Genomic DNA, 20,712 nt, shown 5'->3' with positions numbered 1-20,712 from the left:
CGCTTGCTTATTACGGGGAAAAGATCCACCTTGTGAAAATACGGATCGACAACTTACAACAGCTCACTTAGGGACCGTTCCAAGTTACAACAGCAACGGAAAAAGGGACTGACGACGGTTTTTCACATGTACGACCGTCGCAGCCTCCCCCCACGGTCACGTGATCAAAATTACGACGCTTGGCAACTGGCATGTACTTGTGACGGTTGCACTGTCCCCCCAGGATCACGTGATCCCCCCCCTTGGGCAACCGTCGGACAGGCGAAATCGACGGGGAAGCCGGATTCGCTTAGCAACTGTGTGACAATCTTAACGCCTGCGGGGATTCGCTGAACAACCGTGGCGAGAAAAGTCGTAAAAGGGGGCAAAACTCCACTTAACGCCCGTCTCGCTTAGCAACCAAAATGGGGAGGGGGGTCGGTTGAGGTCATAAGTCCAGGACTGCAAAGCCAGCCGGCTCTGCCTGTTGATTTGTTCTGTATTCTGGCTCCAATCTGCATCCTTATTTTTATTGTTTATTGTTATCCTGGTTCCCTAATTTGAGCTCTTTAGCCATGTTGGTCTTTTTTTTTTAATTAAACCGTAGTCAGTTCTGCCTCTAATTATTGCAGTTGTTCTCTTCTCTTTCTGGCCAGTCCAAATTCTTAATCTTTGTAGTAGTTATTTTTATGTTTTGTTTATTTATTGGATTTTTATCCTTTCAATATTGTTCACACATCATTCAAGGCGGCAAATGTACCGAATACTGTTTCCTTCTCTTTTCCCGACAAACAACATCCCTGTGAGGTGGGCTGAGCTGAGAAAGAGAGGGTGAATCACCAGCTGCCTCTCGTGCCTAAGGTGGGACTAGAACTCACAGCCTCCTGGTGATTGGCCTGGAGTCACCCTGTCGGCTTCCATGCCTGAGGCAGAACTAGAACATCACCTCCTGGTGATTGGCTCAAAGTCACTCAAAGTCTTTCATGCCTAAGGCGGGACTAGAACTCCCAGTGTCCTGGTAATTGGCCTTGCGAATTCAGTTGCTAAACTCTCAGTGGAGAGGCAGTTTGGTCTAGGCCAGGGATAGGCAACTTTGGCTCTTTTATGACTGGTGGACTTCCACTCCCAGAATTCCTGAGCCAGCATGGGGGAACTATGGCCCCCTCATGACTCATGGACTTCAACTCCCAGAATTCCTGAGCCAGCATGGGGGAACTATGGCCCCCTCATGACTCGTGGACTTCAACTCCCAGAATTCCTGAGCCAGTATGGGGGAACTATGGCCCCCTCATGACTGGTGGACTTCAACTCCCAGAATTCCTGAGCCAGCATGGGGGAACTGTGGCCCCCTCATGACTCGTTGACTTCAACTCCCAGAATTCCTGAGCCAGCATGGGGAAACTATGGCCCTTCATGACTCATGGACTTCAACTCCCAGAATTCCTGAGCCAGCATGGGGGAACTGTGGCCCCCTCATGACTGGTGGACTTCAACTCCCAGAATTCCTGAGCCAGCATGGCTCAGCTTGGAAACCTCTCCCTTTCCCCTCAGCATGGCTGGCTCAGGAATTCTGGGAGTTGAAGTCCACCAGTCATAAAAGAGCTGAGATTGCCTCTCCCTAGGCTAGGTCACGGAGTCTCCAAACTGAGGAATTCTGGGAGTTAATGTCCACATGTCTTACAAGTTGCCAAGTTTGGAGACCCCAGGTTTAACAGTTAAGGTACCAGGTTAGAAAGCAGGGGATTGTGAGTTCAAATCCCGACTAAGCCATGAAAGCCAGCTGGGTAACCTTGGCCAGTCCCCCTCTCTCAGTCAACTCACCTCACAGGAAAATAGGAAGAGGAATATTATGTATGTTTGCTGCCTTGAGTGATTTGTAAAAATAATGAAGGTGGATGGGAAGGAAGGAAGGAAGGAAGGAAGGAAGGAAGGAAGGAAGGAAGGAAGGAAGGAAGGAAGGAAGGAAAAAAGAAAGAAAAGTAAGTAAGTTTGGTTATTTTCCTGTTAGAAAGAATAACAGAATAACAGAGTTGGAAGGGACCTTGGAGGTCATCTAGTCCAACTCCCTGCTCAGGCAGGAAACCCTATACCATTTCAGACAAATGGCTGTCCAGTCTCTTCTGAAAAACTCCCAGTGTTGGAGCATTCACCGCTTCTGGAGGCAGGTAGTTCCACTGATTAATTGTCCTCACTTTGGGGAAGTTTCTCCTTAGTTTTAAGTTGCTTCTCTCCTTGATTAGTTTCTGTCCGTTGCTTCTTGTCCTGCCTTCAGGCGCTTTGGAAAATAGCTTGACTCCCTCTTCTTTGGGGCAGCCCCTGAGATATTGGAAGACTGCTATCCTGTCCCCCCTCATCCTTCTCTTTGTTAAACTAGACATATCCAATTCTAGCAACCGTTCCTTATCTGTTTTAGCCTCCAGTCCCCTAATCATCTTTGTTGCTCTTCTCTGCACTCTTTCCAGAGTCTCAGCATCTTTTTTACATCGTGGTGACCAAAACTGGATGCAGTATTCCAAGCGTGGCCTTACCAAGGCCTTGTAAAGTGGTATTAACATTTCATCTGATCTTGATTCTGTTCCTCTGTTAATGCAGCCTAGCACTGTGTTGGCTTTTTTGGCAGCTGCAGCACACGGCTGGCTCCTATCTAAGAGATCCTCCACTAGGACTCCGAGATCCCTCTCACAGTTACTACTATTGAGCCAGGTACCCCCTGTACTATACCTGTGTACCTGTGGGGTACAAGGGGGTCCCCCAGCATCAGTTAGCCTGAAAGTCCTGCCTCCAGGCGCTTTGGTGCCTTGCTTGCTAGCATTTTCAAAGGAATCGAAGTTTTCCTGGGGGGGGGGGGTCTTCCTTTCGCTTCCTGCCCCCTCCCTTGGCAATGCCCACCCATCTCCATGGCTGCACAGCCAGATCGGCGGGCAAAAGAGATTCCTTGTTTTGGGGAAAAAAAGATCTCAGTCAGTCTTTCTCCCTCTTTTGCTTTTCTCCTTGGCATCTCCAGCTAAGCTGGCTATTGACTGGGCTGCGCGGGGGGGGGGGCGGCAGTTAGACCCCTTTTCACCAAGGAAGGAGAAAGAAATGGATGGGGGGAGGGGGAGGGGGAAGGGGGGCTCCTTTGCAGAAAGGCTGGCCAAATGGGACTGGAGTCACTTCAGCCGAATGAGACCCCAGGGCCAACTGCAAGGGTTACATGTTGGGAGGGCTTGCCCACCCCCCAATCCGGGGGGGGGGCAGGGAAAGTCTTCTAAAGCTGTCTGGGCACAGGGCAGGACCCAGGACACAAAGAGGGCCGCTGTTCTGGAGGGTTGGCACTGCTCTGCAATCTTTTGCAGCCCAGTGTGTGTGTTTGTGCGTGTGACAGAGAGAGAAAGAGAGAGAGGGAGAGGCACAGAAAAGAGAGACAGAGAGAAAAAGAGAAAAAGAGAAAGAGAGAGGAGAGAGAGAAATAAAGAAAAAAAGAGAGAAACAGAGAAAGAGGAAGAAAGAGAGAGAAAGACAAAGAGAGACAGAAGAGAAATAGAGAGAAGAAAAGCAGAGAAAGAGAGAAGAGAGAAAAGGAGAAAAAGAGAAAGAGAGAAAGAGACAGAAAAGAGAGAAAGACAGAAAAGAGAGACAGAGAAAGAGAGAGGAGAGAAAGAGGAAGAAAAAAGAGAGAGAAACAACAGAGAAAGAGAGAAAAAACAGAGAGATAGAAAAGAGAGAGAGACAGAGCGAGAAAAAGAGAGTGAGAGGAAAGAAAGAGGGAGAAAGAAAGTGAAGATTTTTCCTTCAACCATTTAAAATTGTTGAAGGAAAAGTCTTCATCAAAAGAGAGAGAGAGAGAGAGAGAGAGAGAGAGAGAGAAACAAGAGAGAGAAAGAAAAAGAGAGAGAAAGAGAAAGACAGGAAAGAGAGAGGGAGAAAAAGAGAGACAGAAAAGAGAGACAGAGAGAAAGAGAGAGGAGAGAAAGAGGAAGAAAAAAGAGAGAGAAGCAACAGAGAGAGAAAAAACAGAGAGATAGAAAAGAGAGAGAGAGACAAAGAGAGACAGAAGAGAAATAGAGAGAAGAAAAGCAGAGAAAGAGAGAAGAGAGAAAAGGAGAAAAAGAGAAAGAGAGAAAGAGACAGAAAAGAGAGACAGAGAGAAAGAGAGAGGAGAGAAAGAGGAAGAAACAAGAGAGAGAAACAACAGAGAAAGAGAGAAAAAACAGAGAGATAGAAAAGAGAGAGAGACAGAGCGAGAAAAAGAGAGTGAGAGGAAAGAAAGAGGGAGAAAGAAAGTGAAGATTTTTCCTTCAACCATTTAAAATGGTTGAAGGAAAAGTCTTCATCAAAAGAGAGAGAGAGAGAGAGAGAGAAACAAGAGAGAGAAAGAAAAAGAGAGAGAGAAAGAGAAAGACAGGAAAGAGAGAGGGAGAAAAAGAGAGACAGAAAAGAGAGACAGAGAAAGAAAGAAAAAGAGAGAAACAACAGAGAGAGAAAGAAAAAGAAAAGAGAGCGAGAGAGAGAGGAGAGAGAAAGAAAGAGAAAGAGAGAAAGAGAGAGAAAAGAGAGAGAGAGAGCATGAGAGCAAAAGAGAAAGAGAAAGAGGGAGGGAGGGAGGTTTCCAAGAGCGGGCAGCCTCTCTCTCCCCCCCCCTTCCCTTCATTCCCCTCCCACCCCCTCCTCTCCCCCCGCCGGAGCGCCCGTCTCTCTCTGCGAGGCGCTCCGAGGCCGGACCGAGACCAGCCGGCGCTGGGTCGGGGGGCGTCCTGGGCTGCAGGGAGGAGAGGGGGGGCAGCCAGGCCCACCGCCCCGGGGGCCGAAGCACACCTGGATCCCAGCCGGTGCCCACCCACCCCCGACCCCCAAGGCCGGACCCTCTGGCCCAGCATGCCTGGGAAGGACCCCGATGGCAGAGCCCGGAGCAGCCGGAGGACCCCCGCCGCCGCCCACTGATCCCCCGGGGAAGGAAGGCAGTCGGGGCCGGGGGGCGCCCCCACCGGCTTCTCTGCCCCCTCCGGCGTCACTTCCGAAGGAGCCATGGTAATGAGAACCCCTTTTGTTCCCCTCTTGCGCCTCGGGTTGCAGCGGCGGCCCCCCCTCCCCAAAACAAGACGAAACTCGGGGGGGGGGCAAGGGAAACCCTGCTTCCCCCCCCCCCCCCACACACACACCACCTCCCGCCACTCACTGCTTTGCACAACCGCCCGTAAACCCCTCCGGCCCCTTTGGGGAGGGGGCAACCCTGGCATCTGATGCGGGACAGCAAAACTTTGCCCCCAGATTCAGCTCTGCGCTCCGGCTTTGTCCTCTGCCAGGGGCAGGTAGCCCCGGAAACGTGAGAATCCTCTTTTTTTTTTTTTTTAAAAAAAGAGCAAAATAAATAAATAACACACCTCCGTGTTCCCCCCCCCCCCGGCGCCTAGTGCCCTCCTCCAGGGGGAGGCAGAGGCCCCGGGGGGGGGGTGGGAGGGACGTGGGCAGGTAAAGGTGCGTTGAACTTCTCCGAAGTTTCCCCCGCAGCCATTAAGAGGGCGAAGGGCGAGGCGGAAGAAGATGGAAAACTCCTGAACGGGAGGAAGTTGCTTTTTAGGTAGGATGGGGGGGGGGCAGGTGCGCCCCAGGGATTGGCGGGGAGGCAGGGTGTGGGTCTCCTGAAGGTGAGGAGGGGTGAAGGACCCCTTGGGGAAACCACCAAAAGCCCCCTGGCCGAGCGCAGAGTCTTATCAGCCGGGCTCCGGGTGGCTCAACACGCCCTGGGTTTTTTGTGTGTGTGTGTGGCTTTGATCTTGCAGGTGGGTGCCAGCTCAACGTTGGGGGGAGGGAGTGGGCAGAAGGCGCGTTTCTGAAGGGGAACCGACCGCGGAGTTACTGGTTTTGCATCAGACTGAGACTGGGGGCCTTGGTGGAAGCCGGTGCCGGCGCTTGGATTTTCCTGGGAAGAAAGGGCTTGGCCCGAGTCGTAATCTTGGCGGCTGTAGGTCACTTGGAAATCTTGGTGATTGTAGAACCCACAAAATCTTGGCGGTTATAAGTTGTGGACCTGTCCCAAGTCAAAACCTTGGCTGTTGTAGGTTGTGTAGCCTGTCCCGAGTCAAAACCTTGGCTGTTGTAGGTTGTGTAGCCTGTCCCGAGTCAAAATCTTGGCTGTTGTAGGTTGTGTAGCCTGTCCCGAGTCAAAACCTTGGCTGTTGTAGGTTGTGTAGCTTGTCCCGAGTCAAAACCTTGGCTGTTGTAGGTTGTTTAGCCTGTCCCGAGTCAAAACCTTGGCTGTTGTAGGTTGTGTAGCTTGTCCCGAGTCAAAACCTTGGCTGTTGTAAGACCCTCAAAATTGTAGCCATTGTAGGACCCTCAAAACCCTAGTTGTTGCAGGACTCTCTTAGCTGTTGTTAGTGTTAGTTACGAAGTCGTATCCGACCCATCGTGACCCCCTGGACCATGTTCCTTCAGGCCTCCCTGTCCTCTAACATCTTCTGGAGTCCATTGAAGGTCACGCCTCCCTGGACCATGTTCCTTCAGGCCTCCCTGTCCTCTGCCATCTTCTGGAGTCCTTCGAAGGTCACGCCTGCTGCTTCAGTGACTCCATCCAGCCCCCTCCTTCTCCGTCGTCCCCTTCTTCTCTTGCCCTCCATCTTTCCCAGCATCAGGCTCTTCTCCAGTGAGTCCTTCCTTCTCCTTAGGTGGCCAAAGGACTTGAGTTTCAACTTCAGGATCTGGCCTTCTCAAGAGCAGTCGGGGTTGATCTCCTCCAGGACTGACCGGTTGGATTGCCTTGCAGTCCAGGGGACTCACAGGAGTCTTCTCCAGCACCAGAGTTCAAAGGCCTCCATTCTTTGGCCGTTGTAGGTCCCTCAAAACCTTAACTCTTGTAGGTTGTGTAGCCTGTCCCAGGTCAAAACCATGGCAGTTTTAGGAGCCTCAAAACCTTGGCGATTGTAGGTTGTATGAGCTTAGCGGTGGAGCAAAAAAAAACCCACTGTTTGACTTGGCGGTCTCTAGGTGTCCCTTGCCCGTGGCTGTTCTGTTTGGCTAAAAGAAAGGCAAAAAATGGGGGGGGGGGTGTAGATTTTTCCAGACATTTTGCCCTGCTCTGGCAGGACAGAGGGCTCGGGCCCAAGGCTGGGGGTGCAAAATCTGCCTGGCTGCCTGCCAGAGCCCCAACTTTCTAGCAATTCCTCCTGTCTCCTCCTCCTCCTCTTGGCCCTGCAGGGAGGAGAAAAGCTTCTTTCTCACGCAAGAAAAAAATAAAAAAATTCTCCTCTGCTCGTCTCCAGCAGCAGGAACAAAACTTTGGCACTGGGGAGGTCAAGATTATTCGCAGCTGTTTGGAAAAGGCATCCTGTGGCTTGGCTGGAAAGCTCTGCCGCTTGGAAAAAAGGATGTTCTCAGCCTGGTCCAGAAAGCAGAGGGAAGAGAGAGACTCGTTGGCGTGCGCAGTCATGCGCCTTTGGCCCTGGGGAGGGGGGCACCGAGAGGGGCTTTGGGCTGCTTTGGCATCCTCTGGAGGGCTGGCTGGAGATCGGGGGGGGGGCTGTGGGGAGAGCCCCAGCTCACTCGGTGCGAAGGGAGGCTCAGGGAGGGTTACCCTGGCAGAGATGCGGGGGAAGGAGGACTAGATGACCTCTGAGGTCCCTTCCGACTCTGATTCTGTAAGAGTCTGCCGCTTGAGCAGGGGGTTGGACTAGATGACCTCTGAGGTCCCTTCCGACTCTGTCGCTCTATGATTCTGTAAGGGTCTCCTGCTTGAGCAGGGGGTTGGACTAGATGACCTACGAGGTCCCTTCCAATTCTCTTGTTATATGCTTCTGTTAGGGTCTCCCGCTTGAGCAGGGGGTTGGACTAGATGACCTCTGGGGTCCCTTCCAGCTCTGTCGTTCTCTGATTCTATAAGGGTCTCCTGCTTGAGCAGGGGGTTGGACTAGATGACCTCCAAGGCCCCTACCAGCTCTGTCATTCTATGATTCTGTAAGGGTCTGCCGCTTGAGCAGGGGGTTGGACTAGATGACCTCCAAAGTCCCTTCCAGCTCTGTCGTTCTCTGATTCGGTAAGGGTCTCCCGCTTGAGCAGGGGGTTGGACTAGATGACCTCTGAGGTCCCTTCCAATTATATGCTTCTGTAAGGGTCTTCCGCTTGAGCAGGGGGTTGGACTATGTGACCTCCGAGGTCCCTACCAGCTCTGTCATTCTATGATTCTGTAAGGGTCTCCTGCTTGAGCAGGGGGTTGGACTAGATGATCTCTGAGGTCTCTTCCAATTATCTTGTTATAAGCTTCTATAAGGGTCTCCCGCTGGAGCAGGGGGTTGGACTAGATGACCTCCGAGGTCCCTTCCAACTCTGTGATTCTACGATTCTATGAGGCTTGGCATTGGTCGGGAGGCAGGTGACTTGGGACACGGGTGGCCACAGGAGAGGGGAAGCCGTGGCCCGTGGAGGCCAGCCCATGTCATAATCCTGGTGCAAAGCCCTTAAAAACAAAACCTGTTACCTTTGCCAGCTGGAAGCCTCCATCTCTTATTCCTGTTCTAAAATGGGAGAAATTCAGAAAGATTTACAAAAAAAGCTAGATGGGAGATCAACAGCAGGGGTGCCCAACCTCCATCCCCCCCCTGGTTTGTGGACCAGTACTGGGCCGCGGCATGCCAGCAACCGGTCCGCACAACAAGCAAAGCCGTATCTGTGGGATGCAGGCAGAACATGAAACCACGCCCCCTCCGGTCCACGGAAAAACCTTTCTCCACGGAACCGGTCCCTGGTGCCCAAAAGGTTGGGGGCCTCTGATCTACAGCATTCAATTAACCAATCAGAATGGAGCTGGAAGGGACCTTGGAGGCCATCTAGCCCAACCCCCTGCTCAAGCCAAGGGTATCATTCCATGGAATCCTGTGTCCAGTTCTATAGCAGAATTTATAACAGAAGGAAGGGACCTTGGGGGTCTTCAATCCCCTGCTCAAGCAGGAGACCCTACACCAGGGGTAGGCAACCTTAGCTCTTTTATGACTTGTGGACTTCAACTCCCAGAATTCCTGAGCCAGCATGGGGAAACTATGGCCCCTTTTATGACTCGTGGACTTCAACTCCCAGAATTCCTCAGCCAGCATGGGGGAAATTTTGGCCACCTCATGATTCGTGGACTTCAATTCCCAGAATTCCTGAGCCAGCATGGGGGAACTATGGCCCCCTCATGACTCGTGGACTTCAACTCCCAGACTTCCTGAGCCAGCCATGCTGAGGGGAAAGGGAGAGATTTCTAAGCTGAGCCATGCTGACTCAGGAATTCTGGGAGTTGAAGTCCACCAGTCATAAAAGAGCCAAGGTCGCCTACCCCTGCCCTATACCATTTCAAACAAATGGCTGTCTAATCACGTCTTGAAATCCTCCAGTGATGGAGCAGCCACAACTTCTGGAGGCAAGTAGTTCCGCTGGTTAATTGTTCTCACTAACAGGAATTTTTTCCTTAGTTGTATGTTGCTTCTCTCCTTGATTAGTTTTGTTCAGCATTATAGAAAAAAGGTGTTGAGACTCTGGAAAGGTTGCAGAGAAGAGCAACAAAGATGATCAGGGGACTGGAGGCTAAAACATAGAAGGAACGGTTGCTGGAATTGGGTAGGTCTAGTTTAATGGAGAGAAGAACAAGGGGGGACATGATAGCAGTGTTCCAGTCTCTCAGGGGCTGCCCCAAAGAAGAGGGAGTCAAGCTATTTTCCAAAGCACCAGAAGGCAGGACAAGAAGCAACGGATGGAAATTCATCAAGGAGAGAAGCAACCTGGAACTAAGGAGAAACTTCCTGACAGTGAGAACAATTAACCAGTGGAACTACCTGCCTCCAGAAGTGGTGAATGCTCCAACACTGGAAGTTTTTAAGAAGAGACTGGACAGTCACCTGTCTGAAATGGTATAGGTAGTCCTTGACTTAGGACCACAATTGAGCCCCAATTTTCTCTAGCTAAGTGAGAAGTTGTTAAGTGGGGTTTTGCCCCATTTTATGACCTTCCTTGCCACAGAGGTTAAGTGAACCCCCGCAGTTATTAAGTTAGTAACGAGTGTGGTTAATTAAACCTGGCTTCCCCCTTGACTTCACTTGTCAGAAGGTCAACAAAGGGGATCACGTGACCTGCAGGACAACCGTCATAAATACGAGTCAGTGGCCAAGCTTCTGAATTTTGACCATGGAACCAGGGGGGGGGAGGCTGCAAAAGTCGTAAGTGTGGGGGAAAAAAGGTCATAACTTCGAACGTTCCCTGAATGAGCTGTTGTAATTCAAGGACTGCCTGCTCGGCCAACGGGTTGGACTAGATGACCTCCAGGGTCCCTTCCGACGCTATCGTTCTATCTTCTATATGTGTGCCTTTCCAATGCAGTTTCAAAAGGGCAAAAGAACTTGTCAGGAAGGCTGAAATTCCAGCACAAAGGTCCACTCAGGAATCCCTCCCCCCCCCCCCCAAAAAAAAGCTGGAGGAGAGTTCATGAGGGTGGGAACTTGACTGCTTGTTTATACTCGTTCCCAGACAGACAGTGTGTTTCCCCCACTGGCTCTGGGCTGCCTTCTCGCCCATAATTCATTGTTGTTCCTTTCTCCGTCTCCGGCTCCTTTTTTCGGATTCCTGCCAAAAGTCTTGCATCTGGGAAGGGTTCCTGTTTTGCGGAGAACGCGGGGGTGGTCCCGGCTGAGGGTGGGCCCAAGGGGGCTTGTTCTCCCTCTGCTCCCCCCCCCCCCGACATTTTTCATGTCAGCCAAGAGATGGGCAGGAGGGGTGGGGGCCCAGGAGACAAGACACAGGCTGCTTTTTCCGGGGTGGGTGGGGGTCCTCGGTCTTCCAAACTGGAAGGGGGGGCTGCAGCTGGGCTGGCTTGTATTGTTGGAGGTGACCCATTCCAGGCAAGGGTCTTTTCATTAAAAAAAAGGGGGGGAGGAAGGGAGGGAGGGACAAGGAGAAGACTCAGCAGTTTCAATCTTCAGCTCAGATGGGTTGCCAGAAAAATTTGGTTTTAGATGTGCTTTTCTGCAAGGGGAGGGGAGCAGTGGCAGATTCACACAGGGGAGGGGGAGTTAAGTGGATGGTGGCTTGATTTGGCTTTGTCTGCTTTGGGGGGGGGGGCTTGCTGGAAGGGCGGTATAGCAGGAGTGTAAGGGAGGGGTCCACCATTTATTTGATTTTTATCCAGGATTTCTGACTGTTTAGAACAGGGGTAGGCAACCTTGGCCCTTTTATGACTGGTGGACTTCAACTCCCAGAATTCCTGAGCCAGCCATGCTGAGGGGAAAGGGAGAGGTTTCCATGCTGAGCCAGGCTGGCTCAGGAATTCTGGGAGTTGAAGTCCACCAGTCATAAAAGGGCCAGGTTTGAAGACCCCTGGTTTAAATATTTAAATATTTTTTCCTCAAAATTCAAAATTCAGGCATTTGGGCAGGGGTAGGCAACCTTGGCTCTTTTATGACTGGTGGACTCCAACTCCTAGAATTCCTGAGCCAGCCATGCTGAGGGGAAAGGGCGAGGTTTCCAAGCTGAGCCAGGCTGGCTCAGGAATTCTGGGAGTTGAAGTCCACCAGTCATGACAGGGCCATAGTTCCCTCATGCTGGCTCAGGAATTCTGGGAGTTGAAGTCCACCAGTCATGAGGGGGCCGTAGTTCCCCCATGCTGGCCCAGGAATTCTGGGAGTTGAAGTCCACCAGTCATGAGGGGGCCATAGTTCCCCCATGCTGGCTCAGGAATTCTGGGAGTTGAAGTCCACCAGTCATGAGGGGGCCATACTTCTCCCATGCTGGCCCAGGAATTCTGGGAGTTGAAGTCCACGAGTCATGAGGGGGCCATAGTTCCCCCATGCTGGCTCAGGAATTCTGGGAGTTGAAGTCCACGAATCATGAGGGGGCCATAGTTCCCCCATGGTGGCTCAGGAATTCTGGGAGTTGAAGTCCACGAGTCATAAAAGAGCCAAGGTTGAGGACCCCTGGTTTAGAAGTAACTCAAGGCAGCAGACATGCCTGAAGCGCCTTCCTACTTTTTTCCCCACTACGACAACCCTGTGAGGTAGACTGAGGGAGTGGGACTGGCCCAAAGTACCTAGCTAGCTTTTGTGCCTAAGATGACACTAGAACTCACAGTCTCCTGGTGAGTGGCCCAAAGTCACCCAACTGGCTTTCATTCCTAAGGCGGAACTAGAACTCACCCGTCTCCTGGGGATTGGCCCAAAGTTGATTTTCATGAGTAAGGCAGGACTAGAACTCACCGTCTTCTAGTGAGTGGCCCAAAGTCAGCCAATGGCTTTTGTGCTTAAGATGGAACTAGAACTCACCGTCTCCTGGTGAATGGCCCAAAGTCACCCAGCTGGTTTTCATGCCTAAGGCGGGACTAGAACTCACCGTCTCCTAGTGAGTGGCCCAAAGTCATCCAGCCCGCTATTGTGCTTAAGGCAAGACTAGAACTCACCATCTCCTGGTGATTGGCCTAAAGCCGCCCAGCCGACTTTCATGGCTAAGGCAGAACTAGAACTCACCGTCTCCTGGTTCCTAGCCCGATGCCTTCCCAACTAGCCCTACAGAGAAGAGCAACAAAGATGATCAGGGGACTGGAGGCTCAAACATATAAGGAAAGGTTGCTAGAATTGGGTCTGTCTAGTTTAATGAAGAGAAGGACGAGGGGGGATATGATAGCAGTGTTCCAATATCTCAGGGGCTGCCCCAAAGAAGAGGGAGTCAAGCTATTCTGCAAAGCGCCTGAAGGCAGGACAAGAAGCAACGGGTGGAAACTAATCAAGGAGAGAAGCAACCTAGAACTAAGGAGAAACTTCCTGACAGTGAGAACAATTAATCAGTGGAACAGCCTGCCTCCAGAAGCAGTAAATGCTCCAACACTGGAAGTTTTTAAGAAGAGACTGGACAGCCATTTGTCTGAAATGGTGTAGGGTTTCCTGCCTGAGCAGGGGGTTGGACTAGATGACCTCCAAGGTCCCTTCCAACTTTACTACTACTACTGCTGCTGCTGCTGCTATTATTATTATTATTATTATTATTATTATTATTATTATTGATCATCGCACAGTCAGCCAGATGTTCAGACTGGATTTGGCATTTTGTCTACCTATCGAGTCCTTACCCAGGACCTGGGATAGGCAGATGTGGATGTTTGATGGTATTACAGGTATCGTCGCAGGATGGAAGCAGTTCCTAATAAGGCCGCCTTTTGCAATTGACTAATAGCGAATTTGTCAATGCCAATGGTGTTCAAGTGGTGCTCCAGTTGTTTTGGGATTGCACCCAAGGAGCCTATGACTATTGGTACTACCCTTGCTTGCTTTTGCCACAGTCTTTCTATTTCTATTTGTAGGTCTTTGTATTTTGTGATCTTCTCCAGTTCTTTCTCTTCTATTCTGCTATCTCCAGGCTCTGCCACGTCCGCTATCCAGACTTTTTTGTCATTATTATTATTATTATTATTATTATTATTATTATTATTATAGACCAAACAGGCTGTGCTAATCCTACGTTCTTCTCCAACCTCAGAGAAGAAACAAATCCTGGAAGAAAACAGAGATTTCTCCTATCAGTGACTCTGGAGAGGCTTAAACATCCATTTCCACGATTCCAGTCAGTCTGTCCTCCCCCACTCCCCCCCCCCCAGATTCCTGGGCCCTGGGAGGTGGGCTTTTCTTGGCAGCTCTTCTTACAGGCTGGGTTCAACAAACCTGAGGATCAAGGTCAGGTGCAAGGCCACCATGAAAGATTCAGGGTGTTGCACCAACCCAGTTTCTCTTTGACCTTTAACCAGGTTTCTGATTGCAGTTCCTGTTCTGTCTTTAGACCTCTTGTTTGTTCCGTAATCAATGCTGGGAAAAATTTGGAAGTCTCCTCTTCCTCCTCCTCCTCCTCCTCCTCCTCCTCCTCCTCTTGGCAGATGCTCTTACTTTGGGCTATGTGTAAACAACTCCTCCAAAGAGTCTAAGCCTTTACAAAAGTTTTTAAAAATAGCTTCCAGGGTTGGCCTGGGAGTATCATCTGCCCAGGATTAAAAGTCACACGGCTGGCATATAGTTCGCAGCCCCCAGCTTTGTTGGGGGCCGGGGGTGACCTTGGCATCTTGGCACCAGGCTGGCCCCTGCTGGGAGGGGGGGTGGGAGTCTGTCCTCCACCTCCCTTCACAGGGGCCTGGAATGCCCTGGCCAGCCCCTCCTGGCCAGGCAGAGCTAAATTCAGAGGGTGACCTTCTGCCTGCAGAGTAGCGTCTGCTATAGGTCAAGGTTGAGACCAGCCAGACAAAAGTCCTGAGTCTCTTGGACCGGCCAGACTCAAAAAAAGCTAAAAACTTTCTCAGACCAGAAAGAGAGTTTACTCTTTAGCGCAGAGATGCCATTCCCTAGCTGGGTCATGAAAAGTCTGCAAGAAAACAACAAAGGTCAGAGAGCACCAGGCACCCCACAGTCCTCCTCCTCCTCCTCCTCCTCCTCCTCCTCCTCCTCCCTCCTCCTCCTCCTCCTCCTCTTCCTCCTCTTTCCTCTCCACAAACCCCACTCCCTTCTGGTACTGATGATGTTACCTAGTTGGGTCATGAAACATCTTCAAGAAAATAACAAAGCTCAGAGAGCACCAAAGACCCCACAGTCCTCCTCCTCCACCACCACCACTACCACCATCACCTCCTCCTCCTTCACCACTACCACCACCACCTTCTCCTCCTCCTCCTTCACCACTACCACCACCACCTCCTCCTCCTCCACCACCACTATCGCCACCTCCTTCTCCTCCTCCCTCTCCTCTCCATAAAACCCTGCCCCATTCTAGCATTGACAATGTTCCCTAGTTGGGTCATGAAAGGTCTTCAAGAAAACAACCCAGCAATGACCCCACAGTCTTCTTCCTCCTCCTCCTCCTCCTCCTCCTCCTCCTCCTCCTCCTCCTCCTCCTCCCTTTCCTCTCCATAAACCCCACTCCCTTCTAGCACTGATGATGTTACTTAGTTGGGTCATGAAACGTCTTCAAGAAAACAACAAAGCTCAGAGAGCATCAAGGACCCCACAGTCTTCCTCCTCTTCCTCCTCCTCCTCCTCCTCCCTGCAATCCCCATTCCCTTGTGAAGTGAGCTTTACCCCCCTTTACAACCTTTCTTGCCACCGTTGTTAAGCGAATCACTCTTGTTGTTAGGTAAATAAGATGGTTGTAAGTGAACCTGGCTTCCCCATTCTGACTTTGCTGGTCAGAAGGTCAGAAAAAGGGATGATCACATGACGCCAGGCCACTGCAAGCGTCGTCAATACGAACTGCTTTATGAACCTGTGGCCAGGCATCCGAATGCTGATCATGTGACCACGGGGGAGGCTGCAACGCTCGTTAGCCTGAAAGATGGTCGCAAACCACTTTTTTCCAACGCCGTTGTAACTTTGCACGGTCTCTAAACAAGCTGTTGTCCCTGCGTTGTCTGAATCCTTATGCATCCGGAAGCTCTCCTTGGTGAGATCAGCACAGGCTTCCCAGCTCCTCTGCACACAGGCCTCGTGGCGTGGCTGTACCTGTCCCTGTTTGCATTTACCTGGGCAGGGCGCCTTGCCAACTCTGAGGTCACCTGGCCACCTGTGTGGGCTGCTTCCAGGTGAAACCACCCCCAGCTACTTGCTGCAGCATGCCCGCTCTCTTGCAATGCCCGTTGAGGACGCAGCTCGCTTGTGCCTCATAACTGCCACTTATTCTGCATGGCTTTCCCTGCGTCTTCATGCCAGCCAGGCTTATTTTACCCACAGATTTACTGCAATGGTCTTGGGGTTCACGGTTGCAGATGGGAAGGAGTTGCAGCTGCTGGGAATCTAGCCTGCCCCTTACCCTGGAGTAAATCGTGCTATCAAAGAGAAGGATTGGGAAGGACTTGATAACAGTGTTCCAGTATCTCAGGGGCTGCCCTAAAGAAGAGGGAGTCAAGCTATTCTCCAAAGCGCCTGAAGGCCGGACGAGAAGCAACGGATGGAAACTAATCAAGGAGAGAAGCAACCTAGAACTAAGGAGAAACTTCCTGACAGTGAGAACAATTAATCAGTGGAACAACTTGCCACCAGAAGTCGTGGGGGCAGGAATTGAGTATGTCCAATTTAATGAAGAGAAGGACGAAGGGGGACATGATAGCAGCGTTCCAATCTCTCAGGGGCTGCCCCAAAGAAGAGGGAGTCAAGCTATTCTCCAAAGCCCCTGAAGGCAGGACAAGAAGCAACAGATGGAAACTAAATCAGGGAGAGAAGCAACCTAGAACTAAGGAGAAACTTCCTGATAATGGGGAACAATTAACCAGTGGAACAGTTTGCCACCAGAAATTATGGGCGCTCCATCACTGGAGGCTTTTAAGAAGAGACTGGACAATCACTTGTCTGAAGTGGTATAGGGTTTCCTGTTTGAGCTTGGGGTCGGACTAGAAGATCTCCAAGGTCCCTTCCAGCTGTTATTCTCTTCTGTTAGTTTAATGAAGCGAAGGACGAGGGATGACATGATAACAGTCTTCAAGTATTTGAGGGGCTGCCCCAAAGAAGAGGGAGTCAAGTTATTCTCCAAAGCGCCAGAAGGCTGGACAAGAAGCAACGGGTGGAAACTCATCAAGGAGAGAAGCAACCTGGAACTAAGGAGAAACTTCCTAACAGGGGAGGGACATAACCAGTGTCCCTCCAGAATTGGGATGTTTTGTCGCTGGAGGTTTTTAAGAGACTGGATAGTCCCTTATCTGGAAGGTATGGGGTCTCTTGCCTTGAGCAGGGGGTTGGACTAGATGACCTCCGAGGCCCCACCCAGCCCTATGACCCTGTGTTCTAGGTTCTAAAATTGGCTTTATGAAACGAATGTGTTTCCTGCAGAGGCTGAGAGCCCAGCAGAACCAGCAACTCAGGCTTTGCAAAGCCAGCTGTGTTTTTCCAGCTGCCCTGCTCCTTTTTCAAAAGATAGTAAATGCAAACGGAGAGGAAGGAGGCCCACACAACGCCAGATGAGCATTGGGGGAAAGGCAGTGGACAGGTGCAGGGTGGACGGCAGTCTGACCGAGTCTCTGATGAATGACAAAATTTGTGCCTCAGGATTGAAATGAGGGGTCCTGGGGGCTCTTGTCAGCTTGGTTCTTTTTCTGGCAGGTTTTCATGAGCCAAAGGAGGTTCTATCATCAGTGCTAGAACAGAGGGGGATTTCTGGAGAGGAGGAAGAGGAGGAGGAGGAAAGAGGACTGTGGGGTGCTCTCTGGGCTGGGTAGTTTCCTTGCAGACGTTTCATGACCCAACTAGGGAACATCATCAGTGCTAGAAGGGGGGAGGAGGAGGAGGAGGAAGGAAGGAAGGAAGGAAGGAAGGAAGGAAGGAAGGAAGGAAGGAAGGAAGGAAGGAAGGAAGGAAGGAAGGAAGGAAGGAAGGAAGGAAGGGAAGATAGACTGTGGGGCCCTTGGTGCTCTCTGAGCTTGGTTGTTTTCTTGCAGACATTTCATGACCCAACTAGGTAACATCAGCAGTGCTAGAAGGGAGGAGAATTTGCAGAGAGGAGGAGGAGGAGGACTATGGCGTCCTTGGTGCTCTCTGAGCTTGACTGTTTTCTTGCAGACATTTCATGACCAAGTAGGTAACGTCATCAGGGCTAGAAGGAAGTGGGGTTTATGGAGAGAAGAAGGAGGAGGAGGAGGAGGAGGAGGACTGTAGGGTCCTTGGTGCTCTCTGAGCTGGGTGGTTTTCTTGCAGACATTTCATGACCCAACTAGGTAACATCATCAGTGCTAGAAGGGAATGGGAATTGCAGAGAGGAGGAGGAGGAGGAGGAAGACTGTGAGGTCCCTGGTGCTCTCTGAGCTGGGTGGTTTTCTTGCAGATGTTTCATGACCCAACTAGGGAACATCATTAGTGCTAGAAGAGTGTGGGGTTTGCTCCCTTATTTATAGATTAGTGGTTATAGGGTGGGATGAGCCTTTGATTGCCCGATCAATAGGCTATTTTGACCCGGTGGATTGACTATTTTGACCCGGCCACAGTGCTCCTAGTCCCTTTTCCTTGAGAGAAAACATGCAAATCAGGACTCAGTTCCTATGTTTTCACCTCTGGACAGACTGAGATCTGATTCACCCATCTTTGCGGCCACGGAAATTTCCCCATTCTCCCGTGTGGTTTGTCAGTTCCAGGTTTTGCAAAGTGAGCCCCACCTTCCCACAAATCTCTCAGCTTTTCTGGAGTGGGGGCACCTGAGACAAAAACAAGCACCATCCCCTTACAGGGGAAAATATAAAATAAACTGGAAAAGGAGGAAACAAAATACATTAGAACAGACCAGGAGTCGTCAAACTTGGCCCTTTTTATGTCTTGTGGACTTCAACTCTCAGAATTCCTCAGCCAGCGTGAGGGAATTAGGACCCTTTTATGACTTGTGGACTTCAATTCCCAGAATTCCTCAGCCAGCGTGAGGGAACGATCACCCTTTTATGACTTATGGACTTCAATTCCCAGAATTCCTCAGCCAGCGTGAGGGAATTAGGACCCTTTTATGACTTATGGACTTCAATTCCCAGAATTCCTCAGCCAGCGTGAGGGAACGATCACCCTTTTATGACTGGTAGACTTCAATTCCCAGAATTCCTCAGCCAGTGTGAGGGAACTAGGACCCTTTGATGACTGGTAGACTTCAACTCCCAGAATTCCTCAGCCAGCGTGAGGGAACTAGGACCGTTTGATGACTTGTGGACTTCAACTCCCAGAATTCCTCAGCCAGCGTGAGGGAACTATGGCCCATTTTATGAATTGTGGACTTCAACTCCCAGAATTCCTCAGCCAGCGTGAGGGAACTAGGACCCTTTGATGACTTGTGGACTTCAACTCCCAGAATTCCTCAGCCAGCGTGAGGGAAATATGACCCTTTTATGACTTGTGGACTTCAACTCCCAGAATTCTGGCTGAGGAATTCTGGGAACTGAAGTCCACAAGTCATAAAAGGGCCACGTTTGAAGACCCCTGGAACAGAGTTCCTCAATCCCAGCGACTTTGTGGTGCGTGGACTTCAACTCCCAGAATTCCCCAGCCAGCAGGAAATGAAAGGGAGGGCAGCATGTGTTTGGCTATGAAATTCAGGGAGTCCTCGACTTAGGACCTCAACTGAGCCCAATGTGTCTGTTGCTAAGTGAAGCATTTTCCTCATTTGAGGACTTTTCTTGCCACAGTTGTTAAGAGAATCATTGCAATTTGTTTAATAACCCGGTTGTTAAGTGAATCTGGCTTCGCCCATTGACTTTGCTTGTCCGAAGTTCGCAAAAGGGAAGCAGCCTGGAACTAAGGAGAAACTTCCTGACAGTGAGAACAATTAACCAGTGGGACGACTTGCCACCAGAAGTTGTGAATGGAGTATTCATTCACTTGTCCGGAATAGTAGGATTTCCTGCCTGAGCAGGGGGTTGGACTAGATGACCTCCAAGGTCGCTTCCAACATTATTATTATTGTTGTTGTTGTCGTCGTCATCATTATCGTTGTTGTTGCTGTTATTATGATGATGATGATAATCATCATCATCATCATCATCACGTGAACCCACGATGCTGCAGCAGTCATAAATACAAGTCAGTTGCCAAGCATCTGAATTTAGATCACGTGACCACGGGGGATGCCACAACGGTCGTAAGTGTGAAAAAATGGTCCTAAGTCACTTTTTTTTCCAGTGCTGTTGTCACTTGGAACCGTCACTAAATGGACTGTTGTTAAGTCAAGGATTACAATGTTGATTTACATTTTTAAATCTTATTAATAATAATAATAATAGTAATATAATAATAATAATAGTAAAGTTGGAAGGGACCTTGGAGGTCATCTAGTCCAACCCCCTGCTCAGACAGGAAACCCTATACCATTTCAGACAAATGGCTGTCTTAAACTACTTAAATTCATCTTCAGTTACTCAGTTTCTCATCTTTTATTGTTATCTGTTAAATTGTATGCTGCCCAGAGCCCCTCCCTCATTGGGAGATGGGTGGTTAAAAGGTTGGATAGAGAAACACATAAATAAGTTCCCCCCCTCCACCCAGAATGGTCCTTTCTGACTTTTTATCTGGGGAGAAAGTTCCTCCCTATTGGAAATGAAGGCGTTGCCCTCAGTGAGGAGGGGGTGTCAGCCGCAACCATGCGGACAAAAGGGGGGGGGCAGAAATAGAAAAACTGGTAGGGCAACCTTGCCAGCTTCTGCTCTTTCTTTCCCATGAAATCTGTTGAAGCACAAAGTCTCCACCTCGGATATAAAGTGAGAAGGGGGTCTCCCCAACCCCCCCCCTCCACCGGGATTCAAGATCACATGGCTTGCTGGCTGGGGAATTCTGGGAGTTGAAGTCCACCCACCTTCATGTCCCAAAGGCTGAGAAACGCTGGCCTGGCTGGGGAATTCTGGGAGTTGAAGTCCACTTGTCTTCAAGTTGCTAGATTTGGCAAAGATTGCCTTAGAAAATACTAGGGCGCATTGGGGGTGGGGGCTGCATTCAATGCTTCTTTTGGGGGGGCGCCAGGTAGCACCCCACTTCCTGGGGCCTCCTTGCCCCCCCCCCCCAAATCTGAGGACCTTTTACAAGGCTGTCAGTGTGGAGATCTTAATGTTAGGCAGTTTGATTTAATTGGTGCCCAGGGCTGTTACTCATCGATTTTGTACTTTGCGGTTCTTATCGGCAATTGAAGTTGTATTTGTTGAGGGTGTGAGGGTGTGAGGGTATAAAGTTCAATTCCAGAAACAAAATAGCGTTAAAAGTTTGGCTGGCACACCCATCCGCAACTGTTCATTTGACACAATGTTAGGTGACGCAAAAATGT

The 20,712-nt window shown here is 50.4% G+C and overlaps 1 protein-coding gene across 2 annotated transcripts in view; it reads left to right on the top strand.

The window, feature by feature from the left end:
* Positions 1 to 4,648: 4,648 nt before the first annotated feature.
* The window catches only part of KIAA1755 (KIAA1755 ortholog), a 52,331-nt gene continuing 36,267 nt past the window's right edge, over positions 4,649 to 20,712 (top strand). The window contains exon 1 of one of the 2 annotated variants that reach the window (XM_039368193.1): positions 4,649 to 4,986. In XM_039368193.1, the coding sequence (XP_039224127.1) occupies positions 4,984 to 4,986 (3 nt within the window). In that variant the 5' untranslated portion in view covers positions 4,649 to 4,983. The remainder of the gene's footprint in view (positions 4,987 to 20,712) is intronic. The other variant, XM_039368195.1, reaches the window with a different exon arrangement.

Source organism: Crotalus tigris, unplaced genomic scaffold (assembly GCF_016545835.1).
Source record: "Crotalus tigris isolate CLP2741 ecotype Arizona unplaced genomic scaffold, ASM1654583v1 scf7180000020719.984301794:720406, whole genome shotgun sequence".
NCBI classification, from domain to species: Eukaryota; Metazoa; Chordata; class Lepidosauria; order Squamata; family Viperidae; genus Crotalus; species Crotalus tigris.
Note: the sequence above shows the minus strand (reverse complement) of the source record. Positions and strands in the feature narration are given on the sequence as shown.